General features: G+C 37.8%; 1 protein-coding gene across 5 annotated transcripts in view; it reads right to left on the bottom strand.

Moving 5' to 3' along the window:
* Scaper (S-phase cyclin A associated protein in the ER) overlaps positions 1 to 20,913 on the bottom strand; it is a 349,156-nt gene that overhangs the window by 48,960 nt on the left and 279,283 nt on the right. For all 5 annotated transcript variants that reach the window (XM_026779044.1, XM_026779043.1, XM_026779042.1 and 2 more), the window contains one exon: positions 3,586 to 3,818. In XM_026779044.1, the coding sequence (XP_026634845.1) occupies positions 3,586 to 3,818 (233 nt within the window). The remainder of the gene's footprint in view (positions 1 to 3,585; positions 3,819 to 20,913) is intronic.

Genomic DNA, 20,913 nt, shown 5'->3' on the forward strand with positions numbered 1-20,913 from the left:
CTCTAGACCAGGCTGGCCTTGAACTCATAGAGATCCACTTGCCTCGGCCTCCAGAGTGCTGGGATTAAATGGATGTGCCACCACCACCTGGCTACAGTCCTATCAAGTAGTACTTTTTTAAGGATTAGGGAACCAAATTCGCCACAACATAGGGGTTTAGAAGACAAAATGATGCTTTCAGATACACTTTGAAAAATTAATTTATTCTTTGACAATTACACATACATACACACACACAGCATTCTGGTCTCACTGACCACCTCACAATTTCTTATCTTCTTCTTTCAATAACACCCCCCCCCCCCGTCATGTGTTTTTGTTTTGTGGTCTGCTGTGGGACAATGGTCTGTACCCTGTCAGTCACTTATATTTTAAATAAATGCTGATTGGCCAGGCAGGAAGTAGAAGCCGAGCAATGAGAATTCTGGGAAGAAGGAAGTGCATTCTTCAGTCATGACCCAGCCTCAGAGGAAGAAAGATGTGACTGCCTCACCCAAAAAGGTACCAAGCCACATGGCTAACTCAGACAAGAATTATGGGCTAATGTAAGTTATAAGAATTAGTTAATAAGAAGCCTGAGTTACTGGGCCAATCAGTTTACCTCAAATATAGACCTCTGTGTGATTTCTTTGGGGCTATATGACTGCAGGAATCAGCTGGACAGAAAACTCAGTCAACGGTGATCCAAGGAGTCTCCTCTTTACTTGTAGGTTTTCTGTGTTTGGAACACTACTGAGTAAACTGTTGCCTTTGGCGTTTCCCTCTATTTTCCTCTAGTACTTTCAGAGTTTCGGGCACTAGTTAAGGTCTCTGGTCCAATTTAAGTTGGATATAATAGTCCTGCAGTTTTACATTATTGTTTTGGAAGGTCCTGGAGATCCAGCATAGATAAATTTGTAGGCGTCTAATTTCCTATATTAAATCCTTTCAATTTCAATTTGTTACAGTGGTTTCTGTTCTATACAATCAAATTCTGATTGACAGAATGCTGATGAGCAACGCTCTGCCTCACAAATGGAAAGTACAATATAAATGAAGATAAAAAAATATATAAATGAAGATAACAATTACTTACCACTTGATACCTATGGCAATTACAAAAGAAAGGATATGGGAAATGAGAACTCTAGGGTTTTGATGATAGAAATAGAAAATTATACAGTTACTATAGAAAACAGTGTGGCATTATCTGGTAAAGATGAATATTCATTTATCTTATCACCCACAAATTCCTCCTGTAAGCACATGGCCTTCAAACTCATACAAATACATAACATGTCTGTGAAGTTTAAGGCTCCATTTGTTTAGTGAATAGTCAAAGGAGGAATTATTTTCCTATGGAAATGGGTAAATAAATATTATGGACTTATTCATAGAGCAGAGCAGGTAAAATTATCAACATTAGAACATATTGAATTTAATTGCATCAAATAATTGTCAAAATACTATTGGTGTGGGAGGTCCTTCTGTACATGTGTTGCTTTTATTGGTTAATGAATAAAGAAGCTTCCTTGGCTTCTGATAGGGCAGAGTAGAGCTAGGTGGGGAAAACTAAACTGAGTGCTAAGAGAAAGGTGCCAGAGCCAGTGAGAAGCCATGTAGCCACTGGAGAAAGATGCATGGAACCTTGGCAATAAGCCATAGCTTCATGGTGATATACAGATTAATAGAAATGGGTTAATTTAAGATATAAGAGTTAGCCAGAAATATGCTTAAGCTATTGGATAAACAGTATCGCAATTAATACAGATTTCTGTGTGATTATTTTGGGTCTGGGAAGCCAGGAATGAACGAGCAGCCTCCCCCAACATACTATGAGTATTTACATAAAACTTTAAAGTAGAAAATATAGTTTATTATATTTAACATGCTCATACAGACACATAGAACAAGCATGGAAATGATGTATGTTAGCTCCAACACAATGATGTAGATTTCAGAAGAGAGCAAATGGAGTAAAAGGGATGAAAGTAAGGATGTAGTTCTAGCTGTGGCATTTGTTCTCTTCATAATAAGAAAAAAAATCCCAAAATCTAAGATTTTGAGAGAAAAATAGTTACCAACTGTTAGAATACAGTATCTACAATATTGTTTTTGTGCACATTAATGTATTTAAAAAATAATAGAACATTTAAACACTGAAAAAGATACATTCATGCCTGTTCTGTGCCAGGTGAGGAGAAGGAGACCTATGTCAGGGTTTACTCTCGAGTACTGAGCTTGTCAATCATCTTTTAAAAGCCATACCAGTTATCTGCTTTGACAAAAGAACACTGTTACTTTCCCCTCACGATCCCTTTTTCCTTTAGGAAGGATTTGCAACTGAAGTTATACATGTGAAAAAGCGTTTTTCCTAGAAGGGGCCTGTAATTGCACTGAAGCATTAGGCTGGGCCTTCTGCCTCATCACAGTCAAGGTGTGTGACTCAACTGTCTGGCTGATAGGAATGCAGGGCTGCTACATCACAGCGTAGCCTAATGGAGAATGCTGGGACACAATGACATTCAGCAGCAGGGACAGCTAAGTCCTACAGTGACCAAAAGGACATGAGGAAATTGAATGGGATCAAGCAACTGAGAGAAAGGGCAGGGAGGGTAAAAGTCAAGTGCTCTAAGATTAACGGCTGTGGACCCAAAGCGCCTGGTGCTCTCTGGCAATAAACAGACTCGGGAAAGTGGGCAGGCAGATGGAAGGGTAAGTGAAGGAAGTAATCAAGAGTAAGGGACATGCTGAATGAAACAACTCTTAAAAAGCAGGACAAGAAGTCGGGGAATTAAGAGCTGTGAAAGAAACAAATGTGGAGGAGGGCATTTTCTTTCTCTATTAACCTACCATAAGTTTCAGAGAACAACAAATTGCAGGGATTTGGCATCCAAAGACCAATGCAGACCACAGAAGGCCTGCTGACTGGTGGAGCAGTAACTGATTAACACCAGATGGAACCCTGCTGGGAAATTAAACATTCTACCTGATTCAAGATTCACAAGGGGAAAAAAATTCAGATGCTAAAGTAAGAGTAAATTTCCCTGGAGCAAAGGAGCCCTTTGCAGGAAGCAGGGCAGGCCCTGAACAGGTGTCAGAAACGGCCACATCTGTGTGGAGTAATGTGTGCCGCTGCCTGCCGAGTCTAACTAGATGTGAGCTCCAGTCTCCACTCTCCTCCCTACTCTCTCATTACATAACCATGGTCTAAGCACTTAACCTCCTTGAACAATTTCCTCATCTAGCCTAAATTAGAAGCTGTATTCTTTGAGAGCTGCAAAGACTCCAGCATCTTCCCGTAAGAAGAGCTCCATAAACGGTACCTCTTGTTCTATTAAGTCTGAATGCATGTGGGACTGAGGGGGTGCTCAGATGCTTCTGAGCAGAACGCTGCTATTGAGAGCTGTGGGATCTGGCACATTTGAGAGTGGCAGCTGAGCTCTATTTGCTTTGCCTTCTTTCTGTACATGATAGTACAGACTCTACCAAGAATTTATGGATAGAGCTGCAAGAACTACAACTGCATCGAAATTCCTAAGTTCAAATTATTATAGTATTTTTAAGCAAAACAATTTTTTTAAAAAAGAAATGTAGCAATTTTACCTGATAAGGTCTTGAACTCGACTGTTAAAAGCATCACCTTGTGAGGGTTTGTTTTTCATTTCCTGTGCTGGTATTTTTGGTGTAGTTGGCCGGCTGTTTCCATCTGGTCGGTTGGCAATCAGACAGCTAAAAACCACAGCACCAGCTCTGAGAAGTCCAGTTGTCAATCCTTCAAAAACTTGTTTATTTGTATTTCTTCCCAAAACAGCATTATTTTCATCTGGAACGTGAACCTGGAAATGAAAAACAGTGAGTGTGCTTCAGTGAGGCCATGAAAACATGACAGACATGATCTGGAACATTTCTAGAATCATAAACAATTTCTGAAAATTTACTCGAGGCAATGAGACATTCAAGTGTGTGGGCTCTGAGGTGACCAGTTCAAATCCCAGTTTTGCCTTTATTGGTCAGGTGACATTGGGGACATTATTTTTTTTCTAAATTCTAACTTTTCATCTATAAAACCAGGATAATGACATGTCTACATTATAGGTTTCTGAGAGGCTAAATTAGCTAATGAACATAAAATGCTTCGGCATGGAGCTAGTACTAAATTAACTACATTAAAATTTTGTATGAACTAAAGTTTATACATTTATACACTGTTTCACATGAGAATGGATCTTAAAAATGCCTAATTTAAATATTTCTATTAGGATAAAATTTACATTTCTTATTATAAAATGGAAAAAAAGTTCTTTTTCAAACACACGGGGTCACACTGTGTGAATCCTCAAACCCTTTCTTCTCCCTTCTTTGGAGACAGGGTCTCTCACTGGATGTAAGCTTCCAAGGTTTTGCCTGTCTCTGATGCCATCTTGCCACTAGTAAGATTACAGGCATATGCACTGCACCTGCCTTTTTATGTGATGTTGGTGATGCAAACTCAAGCTCTCGTTCTCGGGAGGCCAGCGCTTGCTCCTCCATGATGATTTTCATTTAACCAATTTTATTTTAATTCTGTGAAACTGCATGTTTTAAAGAAGAAATCTTTTTTTTTTTTTTTTTTTTTTTTTCGAGACAGGGTTTCTCTGTAGCTTTTTTGGTAACCTGTCCTGGAACTAGCTCTTGTAGACCAGGCTGGCCTCGAACTCACAGAGATCCACCTACCTCTGCCTCCCGAGTGCTGGGATTAATTCACTTTTAAAAAGATTTTTCCTTCATATCTTACAAGACCTCTGCTTCCTCTGAGTTTTCTCTATATATTTTATATTGGAGACTTTCCTTAAACATAGTAATCTTGAGTGCTTTTTTTTTTGTTTTGCTTTTTAAACATACTAAAGATTCATGTCCAGGTAAATCATTTAGCATATACAGACTGGATCCAGGCTTTGTGGGAGCCTAGTCTGTTTGGATGCTCACCTTCCTAGACCTGGATGGAGGAGGGAAGACCTTGGACTTCCCACAGGGCAGGGAACCCTGACTGCTCTTTGGATTGGAGAGGGAGGGAAAGGAGAAGTGGGGGGAGGGGGAGGGAAATGGGAGGAGGTGGAAATTTTTAATAAAAAGGAAAAAAAACTGTGTTACAAGATTTGTCTGACAAGCTTCAATATGATTGATTAGGGAGAGACCCAGTTTCCCCCTCAGTGGAAGATATCAACTATTAATATTTTTAAGTCTACTTTCTTGGGTTATTCAGTTTCACTATACATAATTTTGTATTCTTCAAACCTCAAGTGTATAACTTGGTGCCCAAAAGGCAGAGGTTTCAAGTCCAAGTGTCACTGATCAGGGAGAAGATTTTTAATGCACATTCATATTTCTGTATGGCTGGTTAAGTTTCCAGGTCCTGAATAATTGGTTCAATTTTTTTGTGTGAGGGCTGGAGAGGGACAAATACTTGGATATACTCAAAGCAGGTGAGACCTCAGGCATACAGGACATCTAAAACCACCTCTTTAAAATATTTTTATAGGCTGGGCGGTGGTGGCGCACACCTTTAATCCCAGCACTTGGGAGGCAGAGGCAGGTGTATCTCTGTGAGTTTGAGGGAAGCCTGGTCTACAAGAGCTAGTTCCAGGACAGGCTCTAAAGCTACTGAGAGACCTTGTCTTGAAAAAAAAAATTTATATAAAAGTTATGTGCATTGAGTATATTCTGGTGCCCAAAGAAGCCAGAAGATAGTGTGGAATCCTCTGTGACCGTAGTTACAGGTGGTTGTGAGCTCCCATGTGAGTTCTGGGAACTAAATCTGGATCCTCTTCAAGAGTAGTAAGCACTCTTAGCCACTGAAATCATCTCTCTAGCTCCTAAACTGGCCTTTATTCAGACTAACTTCCGGCACTGGAGTTACACACAGTTGGAAGCCATCCAGTGTGAGTGCCCCCCCCCCCCAGTCAAATCTGGATCTTCTACAAGAGCAGTGCAGGTATCCTTAACCACTGAACCATCTCTACAGCCCCAGCTCTACTCTTTCCAGGTCACCACACGATCTTTTATATTTATATCTTTTTATATCTCCCTCCTATTCTCTCCATTTCTTCTCTTTCTTCCACTGTAGCTCACAATAGACTCAAATTCTCAATCCTCCTGCCTCAGCCTTCTGAGAGCTGGAATTACAGGCATGGACACTGGGCCTGCCTTCTATCCTTATTTTCTGAGATTGTTTGCAACACTAATTTTCAAGCCTTTTAGGGGTTGGTGGCACATATTTTCTTCTGGCATTCTTCCTGCTAGTTTAAATTTTAACTTTTAGCTACATTTCAATTATCTGCTCTCCAGATTAAATGAAGCATTTACCTCATTTTCTTTCCCATTCTTGTCCTTTAGCAGATTATTGTATTTACTTATTATAAAATTATTGGGTCTTTAGACAGAATGTAATTTGTATGTTTGATCACTACATTTTAAAGTTAACTCACCAGTGATAAAACTTTCTGGTTCTTTCAAATATTATAGAAAAATATGAGTGACCCATTTTTGGTTAATGTTAGACACTTTTAGTTTTTACCAATTTTCATATTTTTCAACAAGATTATACTGTTTTCATCATAATGTTTAAAATAAGCACTATTCATGAATGAAGGTGTTTTTTAAAGAAACCCTTTGATCACCTAGAAGTGTTTTATCTAGACAATTCTATCTTTTAATAATACAGTCATAAATCTAGAGGAAAAAAGAATTTTGAGATATAAAATTAATGGTCTTTATCTATATTATTAGTTGTTTATCTCACCCATAAAAACCTACTTAACCACATAACCAAGGGAACAGAGCAAGTGTTCTGCTCACCCTTGAGTTTTTGTTTCTTTTTCCCTTATGAGGGTTGTATCTACAAAGGCAGTTTGTAACAATAACAAGAAAGTAACAACACAGAAGAAGGATAAAAAGTAATGCCTACTGGGGTTTTCAATTTAGGCAATATCCTTGGTTCACCCATTTCATATAAGTTTTACAGATTAAGGAATCAAATTTCAGAGATTTCAAGCAACAGACCCAGATTTCACAGTTATTTCATAGAAGAATGGGGCCTTGACCCTGGTCTGTTCCTTCTAAAGTCCACGGTGAGCTTTACTGATCAAGCACTCACTCTTCCTTCATATCGGGCATCTCCAATGTGGTATGCCCTTCTAAATGTTTGTTTTCATTTAAAGGGGGTTGATTATATGTGGTTACTGGTTACGGTCAATCTCTTTTAAAAAGGGGGGGATATAATATAGAAATGAATACTTTGGTTTACTGATTTAAATTTAAGGTCAATTTTGTTATATGTATATTTCTACTCTTGTTTAAGGTGTTATATTTATATACAGCTCATTTAAAAATGTAATGTATAATTAAGAAATACAGATTAATAGATAGTCATCTATAATAGTCAAACTTTTAGTCATGTTAGGTAGGCTGTTTGGTTATACATAGATATATTTCAGATAGATAACCTTCAAAGACTTCAAAGACCTATAAAATACAGCATCTAAAATGTTTTAAGAACTTAGATACTTAGACTTTTCTCAACAGTGAGACATGTCTGCTTCTGGCAGCACCAATTACTTCAGAGAGGTTGATGGGCATTGAAGAAACTCATTATGGAATTTTCCTCCAATGTGACAAACATAGTCATTTGGGTAACAAACTGCTCTTGTTTGGGCTGCTTGTCATGTTGTATAAACTGTACAAGAACTTGCTAAAGGAAAGTAAGAGAGTCCTTCAGCATTCCTGCTTCATGAAAGAGTCTACTAGACATTCTGGCAGGACATAGAAGAAAGTGACTGACAAACAGTTAATATAGGCAAAACAGTCTTTCAAATTTCCTGCTTCATGGAGAAGCCTGCTGGACACTATGGATCTGAAGGCTGAAGATGGATGCTCCAATGTTACAGAAGAAATTTGGGTGTCTGTCCAGGCAGTGAGATGTCTCTGTTAATTCTATAATTTTGGAATTTGATTACAATGCACTTTCCGTTTACTTGGGTAACATTGTAGCCTTCTGGGGTCTTTGATGGAGTTGAAGACAGATAGTTATAGTTCTCCTTAGTTATGATAAGAGATAAATTAGATGTAAAATTTTAGACTCACAAATATAAAATACATGATAGAATATTTTCTTTAATTTTGCCAGATACAAATAGACTAAATATTGTAATTATAATTCTTGCTTGATAATTGTTTTATGCAATTTTACTATGTTAGAGTTAAAACTTTCCATTTTATTTAGACAGAAAATGGGAGATGATGTGGGATGTCCTTCTGTATATATGTTGTCTTTACTGGCTAATGAATAAAGTTGTTTTGGCCAATGGCTTAGCAAAGAAAAGCCAGGTGGGAAATCCAAACAGAGACAGAGAGAGTAGGCAGAGTTGGAGAGACTCCATGTAGCTTGCCAAAGGAGTAACATGTTGCATTGGTAAGCCACAGCCTCGTGGCAATACACAGATGAATAGAAATGGGTTAATTTAAGGTGTAAGATCTAGCTAGGACTATGCCTAAGCCATTTGTTAAACAGTATTGTAGTTAATATAGTTTCTGTGTGTTTATTGGGGTCTGGGTGATAGGGAAACAAAAGTACAGCTCCATTTACACATTTCTTTATTGAAGACTTTGAGAAACTTTGTCTCTAGGGGACAGAAGTGAACTGGTCATAGGCCAAACAAACACTGCTTCATTGATGTCTCTTAAAACCCAATGGATTCTGCAAGAGCTTTATGCTGGCTAAAGAAAAAACAGAACAAAACAAAAACCAACAGTAAATGGCTGTTGTGGTAATACTGGCTGAAATGCTAATCTCATTGTCCAGAAGCTGTAAATGTGGTTTGGAAAACAAATGTTTCTTCATTTGCCTAAAAAAAGAAAGAAAGAAGGAGAGAAAAAAAAAAAGAAAGAAAAACGGTAAAATGTTACGTAAATCAGGTTTGTTCTCATGCTACTCCTATATTCTTTTCCCATAGCTGACAAGCTTCTGGATTTTAGAAGTACCATTTTTTCTTCAGGGTGTACTAATGTAAATACAAAGAAGGCAGTCTCCTTTGTGCGGCTTGCTGGGAAGAACTCTGGGACTTCAGGCCAGACTCTACAGAATTCAATACATAAGACAGTATATGACTTTTTTTAAAAAAAATATGTGTGCCAGGTGTCAGTACTCTTCAAATCCAATCCAGTTTTTGTATATGTCCTCCTCTCTCCACTATTCTTTACTGTCCTCCTTCAAGTACTGGCCCTTTATCGATGAAAACTGTATTAGCTGCTTTTATGTCGACTCGATACAAGCTGGAGTCATTTTAGAAGAGAACCCTCAATATGGACTGTGCCTCCACCAGACTGGCCTGCAGGTCATTCTCTTAATCAGTGATTGATGTGGCAGGGGCCTGCCCATCAGGGGTGATGTTACCTCTCTGCAGGTAGTCCTAGGGTGTATAAGAAAGTAGGATGAGTTGCACTTCCCTGATGACTATGGATGTTGAGCATTTCCTTAAATGTCTTCCTGTCATTTGAATTTTTTTGTTGAGAATTCTCTGTTTAGACCTGTTCCCCATTTTTAAATTGGATTATATGGTATTTTGATGTCTAGTTTCTTGAATTATTTCTAGAGAGTAGTCCTCTGTCAGATGTGGGGTTAGTGAAGATCTTTATCTATTCTGTAGGCTGCCATTTTGTCTTATTGACCATGTCCTTTGCCTTATAGAAGCTACTCAATTTCAGGAGGTCCCATTTATTAATTGTTGCTCTTAGTGTCTGTATTGCTGATGTTATACTTAGGAAGTGGTCTCCTGTGCCTATGCATTCAAGTCTATTTCCCACTTTCTCTTCTGTCAGGTTCAGTGTAACCGGATTTACGTTGAGGTCTTTGGTCCACTTGGACTTGTGTTTTGTGCATGGCAGTAGATATGGATCTATTTTCATTCTTTTACATGTTGACATTCAGTTAAACCAGCATCATTTGTTAAAGAAGCTTTCTTTTTTTTTTCCATTGTACAATTTTGGCTTCTTTGTCAAAATCACAAGTTCATAGATGTGTGGATTAATGTCACAGATTTCTGTTTGTTCCATTGGTCCATGTGTCTGTTTTTATGCCAATACCAAGCTGTTTTCATCACTATAGCTCTATAGTAGAGCTTAAAGTCAGGAATGATGTGGCCTCCAGAAGATCTTTTATTGTATTTATTGTACAGGATTGTTTTAGTCATCCTGGGCTTTTTGTTTTCCATATGAAGTTGAGTATTGTTCTTTAGAGGTTTGTGAAGAATTGTGTTTGGATTTTAATGGTGATTGCACTGAAACTGTAGATTGCCATTTTTACTATGTTGGGCTTACCAATTCAAGAGCATGGGAGATCTTCCAATTTTCTGTTATCTTCTTTAGTTTCTTTCTTCAAATACTTAAAGTTCTTGTTGTACAGGTCTTTCACTTATTTGATTAGAGTTACCCCAAGATATCTTACATTATTTGTGGCTATTAAAAAGGATGATGTTTTTCTGATTTCTTTCTCAGCCCGTTTATCATTTATATATAGGGAGGCTATTTATTTTTTTAGTTAATTTTTTATCTAGCCATATTACTGAAGGTATTTATCAGCTATAGGAGTTCCCTGGTAGAATTTTTGGGGTCACTTATGTATACTACCATATCATCTGCCAATAGCGAAGTTTGACTTCTTCCTTTCTATTGTGTATTCCCTTAATCTTTTGTTGTCTTACTGCTCTAGCTAGAACTTTGAGTACTATATTGAACAGATATCAAGAGAGTAGACAGGCTTGTCTTGTCCCTGATTTTAGTAGAATCACTTTGAGTTTCTTTCCATTTAGTTTGGTGTTGGCTTGCTGTATATATCCTTTATTATGTTTAGGTATGTTCCCTGTATCCCTGATATCTCCAAGACCTTTATCATGAAGGGGTGTTGGATTTTGTCAAAGGCTTTTTCAGCATCTAATGAGATAATCATGTTGACTTCTTCTTTCCATTTTTTAATATACAGATTTTCGTATGTTGAACCATCCCTGCATCTCTGGGAATAATCTTACCTGATCAATGTGGATGATTTTTTTTGATGGGTTGCTGGATTCCATTTGCCAGTATTTTATGCAACTCAAAATGACTCTGAGATACCATCTTACACCTGTCAGAATTGCTAAGATCAAAAAACTTATGATAGGTTATGTTAGAGAGGATGTGGAGTAAGGGGAACACTCCTCTACTGCTGGTGGGAGTGTAAACTTGTACAGCCACTTTGGAAATCAGTACGGCAGTTTCTCAGAAAACTGGGAATAAATCTACTCAAGATGCAGCAATACTACTCTTGGGCATATACCCAAAGGAAACTCAATCATATTACAAGGCCACTTGCTCAGTTATTTTTATAGTAGCATTATTCATAAAAGTCAGAACCTGCAAACAACCTAGATGCCCCTCAACCAAATAATGGACATAATGGAGTATTACTCAGCTGTAAAAAACAATGACATCATGAAATTTGCAGGCAAATGTATGGAAGAAGAAAACAATCATCTGGAGTGAGGTAACCCAGATCAAGAAAGACAAACATGGTATATACTCACTCATAAGTGGACATTAGATATAAAAGAAAGAATAACCAGGCTATAATACACAGCCCCAGAGAAGCCAGGTAATAAGGAGGACCCTTATTAAGAGGGACATACATGAATCACCTTAGGAAGAGAAAATAGATAAAATCTCCTGGGTAAACTGGGGGTGGGTGGGGGAAAAAGGGGAGATGATGGGGTATGAGAACATGAGGGAGCGGGATGGTCAAATTGGGGGAGGTACAGAGAGGGAGAGCAAGAAAGAGACATATTAATAGAGGGAGATATTATGGGGTTAGGGAGAAACCTGGTGCTAGGGAAATTCCTAGGAATCCATAAAGATGACACCAACTAAAACTCCTAACAATAGTGGAGAGGGTGCCTGAACTGACCTTCTCCTGTGATCTGATTGGAGACTACCCAAATTGTCATCACAGAACTTTCATCCAAACTGATGGAAGCAGATTCAGAGATCCACACTCAAGCACTGGCCTGAACTCCTGGGGTCCAGTCAAAGAGAGGGAGGAGGGATTATGTGAGCAAAGTGAGGGCAAGATCACGATGGGGAAACCCATAGAAACAGCTGACCCAAGTTAGTAGGAGCTCCTGGACTCTGAACTGACAGCTGGGAAGTCTGCATGGGACCAAACTATCATTTAAAATAAACATTTATGTATTTGTGTGTGTGTATATATGAATACACATGCACATTCTTACTATGACACATAAGTGACATTCAGAGGACAAGCTGTCAGAGTCAGTCCTCCCCCTCTACCACGTGAGTCCCAACTCAGGATGTCAGGTTTGGCAATAAATACCTCTATCCACTGAGACACCTTACCCACCCAGTATTTATCTTTCTTAGTATGCCTTATTTTACTTTATATGATAATCTTTAATTATATCTATTTTCCTTTAAATGGAATAATTTCATTCTAGTTTATGAATGAATAAATTGCCATTGTACAAATATACCAGTTTCTCTGGCTACTTGGTAGTGAACACTGAATTGGCTCCATATTTTGGTTACAGTGAATAGTGCTCTAACAACACAAATGTGCATCTTTGTCTGTACTTATGACAACGTAAGAGTTCTTTGGGTACATACACAGAAGTAGTATTCAGTCACATGGACATTCTATTTTCAGCTTTTTGAAGATTTCCACAATGGCTGAATTAACTTGCATTCCTACTAACAGTGTATAAGGCTCATTTCACTTTGAAAGCGTCTGCCATTTGTTTTGTTAATGATAGCCATTCCAAATGAAATCTCAGAGTAGCTTTAAACTGAATTTCTCTCTTGGCTAAGGTTATTAAACATTTCTTTCATGTTTTTTGGCCATTTGTATGTCATCTTTTGAAAGCTGTTTTATTAGCTCACTTATTGATTGGATTATGTTTCTTTTTTTGGAATTTTCTTTTTGGAATTCTTTATATATCAGAAGTAGAGCTAACACTTTTTTTTTCTGTAGGGTCTTTTTTGTTTTTAAAATTTTTGTACAAGACTGTTTCCTGAACTGTGCATAAACTTTTGAATATAATATAATCCCACTTGTCAATTTTGGGTTTTACTTCCGAGCCTCTGGAATCCCTTGGAGAAAGTCCTTTCCTATTCCTCTTTTAGAGTTTCCCAAATAGTTTCAGGTCTTACATTTGAAGTTTTTGGTTAATTCTCAGCTACTTTTTGTGCAAGAGATGAGATAGAGCCCTAGTTAAATTTCTCTCCATGTAGACATTCCATTTTTTCCACTACCATTTGTAGAAGAGGCTACCTTGTGTCCAATGTATTTTGATATCTATCTAAAATCAGGTGGTTGTAGCTTTGTGGGTTTATAACTTGGTCTTTTATTCCACTGAATTATGTGTCTTTTAAAAATCTGAGACAATGGGGATGATCTGTCGGGAATTCACCAAGACCAGCTAGCCTGGGTCTGAAAAAGCATGGGATAAAACCGGACTTACATAGCAGACAATGAGGACTACTGAGAACTCAAGAACAATGGCAATGGGTTTTTGATCCTACTGCACATACTGGCTTTGGGGGAGCCTAGGCAGTTTGGATGCTCAACTTACTAAACCTGGATGGAGGTGGGCGGTCCTTGGACTTCCCACAGGTCAGGGAACCCTGATTGCTCTTCAAGCAGATGAGGGAGAGGGACTTGATAGGGGGAGGGGGAGGGAAATGGGAGGTGGTGGCGGGGAGGAGGCAGAAATCCTTAATAAATAAATAAATTTAAAAATAAAATAAAATATTTGTTTCATAAAAAAATGAAAACAATTTTAATTTATTGTGTGTGGATGTACGTGTGTGTGTGAATGTAAGAGTAAGTGTGCTCTGATACATGTGTAAAAATCAGAAGACAACTTTCAGGACTTTGGTTCTCATCTTGTACTTTGAGGCAGGGTCTCTCCTCTTTTGGCAATGGCCAGTGTACTCAGACTAGCTTCCAGCGGATTCTCTTGTTTTAAATCCCATCTTCTGGCAGAAGTGCAGAGATTATAGATGGTCACAACACCTAGTTTTCACATGAATTTCAGGAAGGACTGAGGCCACTGGGCTAGACAGCAAGCACTTCGTCCTGCTGATCTATTTTCCTGGCCCACTGTGTCTGTTTTTATGCCAGTACCATTTCTTTTGGTTACTACAGCTCTGTAGAAAACCTTGCTTAGCTGTTTCTGGATCTTGTGTGCTTTCATATGAATTTTAGGACTGATTGACTATTTCTGTGAAGAAAGTCATTGAAATTTTGATGGAGGATTACACTGGGTTTATAGATTGCTTTTGCTAATACAGCCATTTCACAATATAAATTTTGCTCATTCAAGAGTATGGGAAGTCTTTCTATTTACTGTCATCTTCCATTTCTTCAGCATTTTAAAGTGTTTGTAGTAAAGGTCTTTGACGTCCACGGTTAGGTTTATTCCAAAGTCTTTTTAAAGCTACTGTGCATAGGTTGTTTTCATGATTTTGATCTCAACATGTTTACTGTAGTCAGACAGGGACTATTGTCTGATTTTGTATCCAGTGCCTTTAAAGTGTTTATTAGGTCTAAAAGTTCTCTGGTAGAATCATATATATATATATATATATTCTTATTACAATCAATCTCCTCCTCTCAACATTATTTGATCTTAAAATCTGTTGGAATTTCACATAATTTTAGGTATAGAAAAAAGCCATAAAATAAAAACTTCTCAATTTTAATTTTGGGAACTCAAGGTCCAAAGAAGAAACTTCTCCAAGGATCTAGAAACTAATCGGGACTCTGATAGCTTCAAAGTGTAGGTTCTTAAACCCTACTCTAAGAACTGAGAAAGGAAGTCTCAGCCATAATGGTTCCTGTAGCTTATCCTCCCAAATATTACAGATTAGTTCACATCAGTCTGCTATTCCAACCACAGAGTGCTCACCAGCTTCTCACTGGAGACAGCCAACCCCACTTCAGACAATTCTAGTGGTTTATTGTGTATAAGACAATGCCCTGATGACCTGGCTGTTGTTGGTTTTTTCCCTCATTTGTGATCACCAGAACAAGGTTTCCTTTGAGAACTATTCAGATTTCAAAACAGGTCTTCTTAGTATTGGCTCAGTTTCACCATGTTTCTTACATAATAGTTTTCAATCCTTTCATCATCCAGACAATTCTATTCTACAGTCATCTTGTTCTCAATACTGTTTAACTATATCACACAACATTGGCTTTTGTCCAGTTTCCACCCCAGAAAGTCATAATACATTCTGGACACATTGAATTCACAGACATCTTTAAAACCCCCACATAAAGACACCCTTAGCCTTAAGTCTTTTCCCACTGGTGCAACAGAAAAAATAGTTATTCTCACAACCTGCTTCTTGTATTAAGTGTTGGCCATTTCAACTTAATTGCCACTCTACTGTGACTATTACATACTTTGGTTCCCTTTGCTAAGGTTGTTTACTCATCTCAGTTGTATACAGATTTGCTATGCCTGCCTTCTATACCTCTCATAACTGGATCCAATGAACACAAGGATTAAACGTTCCGAATCCATACAGCTACCAAAACCACAATGGAGTATATTTTGCCTTAACAATGCTTATTATATTTTAGATATATGACCTATGCCATTTGTAAAACAGGAGTCACTGGGGCTAATATGGTAGGCAGAATAAAAGAGAGCAGTATTTGTGTGCCACTATACCTGGTGAATATCTGTGACTGTGAAACACCTGATCTCCTAGCATGAAAATGATAAATTCCTAAATCAATTATTTAGCATTTTACAGCAAATAATATCCCTTCTGCTCAGTTACTGAAGATCTTGTAAACAGGAACAATCTTGAACTACAAAAGGCTCTTCTGGCACCAATCAGGTTCTTTTCCATTGTTTATTTTATACTTTACTTAACTAATTTATTCTACTTTTAAATGCAATATAATCATTTCTGCTTCCCTCTCCTCCTGCAATACTTCTCATTACCATCTCTCAAATTCATGTCTTATTTCCTTTAATTTTCATTACACATCTTTATCTACAGAAATGAACAAAACTATAAATATGATTGCTGAGACTGTTTAGTGTTGCTTGTATGTATATCTTTTTAGGGCTGATCACTGGAAACTAGATAACCAATTTGGGGCATATCTCTGAGGAAGACTAATTTCCCTGTCTGTGCAGCTCTTAATTGTCTACAGTGCTTCCAAAACAGCACTGCTGTCTTTCCAGGTGCAAAATTAAGAAAACTGAGCCCCATCCCTCTCACCCTACATATCCAAATAAAAATTAGTATCAAGTACACATTCTAAAATTTTTCTCTTAATAATATTTGTTAATAAGTCAAAACAAACACCATTATTTAAAATAACGAGTGGTTTCTAATTAACATCAACTGTTAATATCATTGCAAGTAGGAGCAATTTCCAATATGTAAGTCTTCTTAAACCAATTCACCTATTACTAAAACTAAGAATCAAGAGTTAGTAGTGTTGATTTTTTTTTTTAGACCATGGTGGTAAGATAGATATTTTTCAACCCCTTCTTTGGCACAAAGCACTGACTCTCACAGGCAAAGTGACCATTTCCCTTCCTCAGACTACTGGAGTACTCTTTGAACCTTCTAATCCACTTCAGTATAAGTGAGTGATGTCACAACATTTTCAGTAGTATCTTACCACATCTAGGATTAAAGTCCAAAATCCTTAACTTAGTCTACAGAGTCCAGTGTGCTCTATTTCCTATATAGCCCACTTGCCTCAACTGACTCCTTCCTTGTTCACTACTTGTGCATGAGTATTGAGCCTCAATCCCCTTCTTTGATGCACCCAACTGTTTGATGCACAGGAGTTGCTCCCACTGCCTAGCTCAGCTTCAACCTCTGAAGCTTTGTTCCATTAATACTCATTCTTCAGGATTTATTTTTGAAAAGTACTTCTTCAGGGAAGCCTTTGTGATGCTCCTGATTGACTCAGACTCTGTTTATGCTCTCCTAGGATCTTATATTTCTTCTCTATAGCACATATCACATAAGTTTAATTGCATGGTCATTTTTCTTACTTGGAAAATATAAGCTCTATGATGATTAGGACAGATGCATTTACACCATGGATCATCACTTCCTACCTAGAACAGACTTCCTTGTAGAGTATCAGTGCTTAATAAATGTCTTTCAGGAACCAACAATCTAAGTAACACTATCATCTACTGTAATTTTAAATGTTTTAGAAAGGAGAAGTAATTTGTTAAGACTTAGATGTTATTTAACCACACAGAGTTGGAATTTGAACCTTGGTTGTTTTGAATTCAGAATCTTAATTACATTACTTTTTGAAGGGTATGTGGTACTTCTCAGGAAGCATTTTCTTTCATGACCATTTTTTAAGAAACAAGTATTTTCAAATAGCTCGATATCTAGCTGACATCTAAAGGACTACCTACAATAGCCTAGTAAATGGCAAAAGGTTATTGTCACAGTATAAAGTGCACAATCGTAAACTCCATTTTCTGTGACAGAAATGTTAGAAAAGAACTGAGGAACAATGAGGAAAATATATGTGCATGTTATATAAAATGCTGGCCTCTGTAACCTAGCACATCTAATCAAGCCTCAAGACAACTCTGAAAACAATGAAGGACAGCAAGGTAAGAGACTGAATGAGCAGCATGTTAATGAGCAAGGAGACAGATGAGTTCTAGCTGGCTTAGTCTGTATGAATTTACCTCTTTATTCTTTATTTTATCTTGCATTACTGTGGGCCTCATAAATGTTATGCCAGTTCTTTACTTTGGAACTACATTGCATCTTGCTTATCTGCAATGGTTAGTTTATATAGTAGAATATAAATTTGGGAGTTGGTATAGCTATGGCCACAATGAACATATAGAATTATTTCAGCACCATAAACACACCACTTCATAATGAGTAACACATGCTTTCCTTTCACTTTCATCTAGCAACTAACCTATTTTTATCTTTATGTAAATAAAATTTTGTTCTTGTAAATGGAATAATTTAGTATGTGACCTTTTGAGATTGGCTTTTTGGTTCAACAGGATGCGAAGAGGCTGTGCATGTGAGTAGCTCCCTAATGTTTACTGAATAACGTACCACGTGATGGATGTATTGAAGCTTAATCATTTCTTTTTTTAAATATTTATTTATTTATTTATTATATATACAATATATTCTGTCTGTGTGCATGTCTGCAGGCCAGAAGAGGGCACCAGACCTCTTTGCAGATGGTTGTGAGCCATCATGTGGTTGCCGGAAATTGAACTCAGGACCTTTGGAAGAGCAGGCAATGCTCTTAAGCACTGAGCCATCTCTCCAGCCCACTTAATCATTTCTTATTAAAGAATATTTTGGTTGTTACAATTTGGGGACAAAAAGTTAGACCATAGAAGTGGTATTTTATTTGTGTTTTAACAAGTGCAAGGTACCCACACTAGTCAGCCATACAGTCCAGGCAGGTAGTGGTTGCACACACGTTAATCCCAGTAGCCACACTAGCTAGCCAAAAAGGCCAGACGGTGGTGGTGCAAGCTTTTAATCAAAGTACTAGAGAGGAATTAAGACGAGAGGAGATAGCTCTCACACAGTATCATTTTGAGGATTCATGGAGGCAGGATTACCATTTCGGTCTGAGGTAGAGATAAGAGCCAGTGACTGGCTGTTTTGCCTTTCTGATCTTCAGGCTGAACCGCAGTATCTGTCTCTGGGTTTTTATTATTTGTGCTACAAGACCACTCACATTTAATATAATGACTGATGTGTGAGGGCTTATATTCATCACCTTATTCTCTGTTCATTCTGGATATGGTTTTGCTCAGTTTATGGAATCTATACATTTATATCTTCCCCCTCTGTCTTTAAGACAGTTTCTCTGTGCAACTCTGGAGCCTATCCTGGAATTCACTCTGTAGGCCAGGCTGGCCTTGAACTCACAGAGATTTGCCTGCTTCTGCTCCAGAGTGCTGGGATTAAAGTTGTGCACCACCACCACCCGGCTCCTATTACTATTTCTTGAAGTATGTTTCAGCCTTATCTTTTTTCTCCTTTTTGTTTCTGATGATATGAATGATAGACCTTTTGTTACAGCCCTATCAGATCCTAAGACATGGTTCATTTTTAAGGTATATTTTCTCTGCTCTTCAAATTGAACAATATTATATTATTCTGATTTCAAATTCATATTTTCATTCTTACATTCTACTGGTAAGTCTATACACTGACTTTAAATGTTTTTGTTCACTGTTTTAGTTGTAGTGTTTCCTTTTAATTATTCTTCATTTTGTATTTCTTTGCTAAACCCATTTTCACTTTTTTATACATATTATTTAATTGCATGATGAAGTATTTTTGTGTGAATCTTTGTGTGAAAAATGTAGTATCCACTAATTGTCTTTATTGGTTGAGATTTTTTTTTTCTAGTTCTTAGTATGTTGAATGATTTTATTTTCATTATACCCTGGAAATTTGAGATATTACGTTATAAGGTTCTGGGTCCTCTTCAAATCTTATATTTTAGAGATGGGGTGGTGGTAGCACACGCCTTTAATCCCAGCACTCAGGAGGCAGAGGCAGGTGGATGGATCTCTGTGAGTTTGAGGTCAGTCTGCTCTACAGAGCAATTTCCAGGACAGGCTTAAAAGCTACAGAGAAACCCTGTCTCAGAAAAAAATAATACTGTACTTTAGAAAGTATCTCCCTGATATTTTGCTGAGAGTGGGGGAGAAGTGCCATCTCATTACTGCCAGGTGAGGGTGGAAGTCCAGGGTTTTCACTGGCTTTCATTGATAGTGGTGAAGGAGCCTTGTTATTAATGGTTAAGATAGGAATTCACATTAGTGCACAGGCACAGCAGATCACTTCTCCTTAAGTTGTCTGCACAAGACAGAGACTTGATGTGGGAGTGTCATATATCAATCTGTTGATTTCATTGGTTAAACAATAAAGAAACTGCTTGGCCCTGATAGGTTAAAACATAGGTGGGAGGAGTAAACAGAACAGAATACTGGGAGGAAGAGGAAGTGAGCTCAGAGACGCCATGCTCCCCTCTCCCGGGCAGACACGATAGCTCTGCTGTCTGAAGCAGACACGATGGAGCAAGCTGCCAGGTCAGACATGCTGAATCATTCCCGGTAAGACTGGTGCTACACAAGTTTATTAGAGATGGGTTGATCAGGATATCAGAATTAGCCAGTAAGGGCTAGAGCTAATGGGCCAAGCAGTGTTTAAATGAATCCAATTTGTGTGTTGTTATTTCTGGGCATAAGCTAGCCAGGCGGCCGGGGTGCTGGCAACGCAGCCCCGCTGCTCTTATTACTACAGAGACTGGGTTTGATATTACTTTCACTAGTATCTAACGTGGCCCCTACTGATGAATCCTGGACAGGGGGAGAGTCTGTGTAGTTACTATTTCTTCATTTCTGAAAAAATGTGTTATCAGCAAGACACAGAACAGATCAGTTCTCTAATAGGTAGGCTTTTGAGTCTGGCTTTCTAAACTCTATGTTTTCAGGGATTCAGAATAATTTATCCATGTGTCTGTGTATATCAATACTTCATTCCTTTTTACTGCTAAGTGCACAGATATACCCTAATCTGCTTATAAATTTACTTGTTGATAGATTAGTATGTTGTTTAGCATATTTAGCTATTTATGGATAAATTCATTAAGATCATTCTTGAACAAGTCTTTGTGGAGCAATGTTTTAGCTTTTCTTGGATAAACAGCTGAGAGTGAGATTACTGGGACGTGGCTAGGTAAGTGCACATTTTAAAGGATCTTCCAAACTTTTTTTTTTTTAAACACAGGGATCTATTAAACTCGCATGGCTGTGGTTTGAATCACTGCAGTTAGAGGTGCTAATGAGA

This window comes from Microtus ochrogaster, chromosome 5 (genome assembly GCF_000317375.1).
Source record: "Microtus ochrogaster isolate Prairie Vole_2 chromosome 5, MicOch1.0, whole genome shotgun sequence".
Taxonomy (NCBI): domain Eukaryota; kingdom Metazoa; phylum Chordata; class Mammalia; order Rodentia; family Cricetidae; genus Microtus; species Microtus ochrogaster.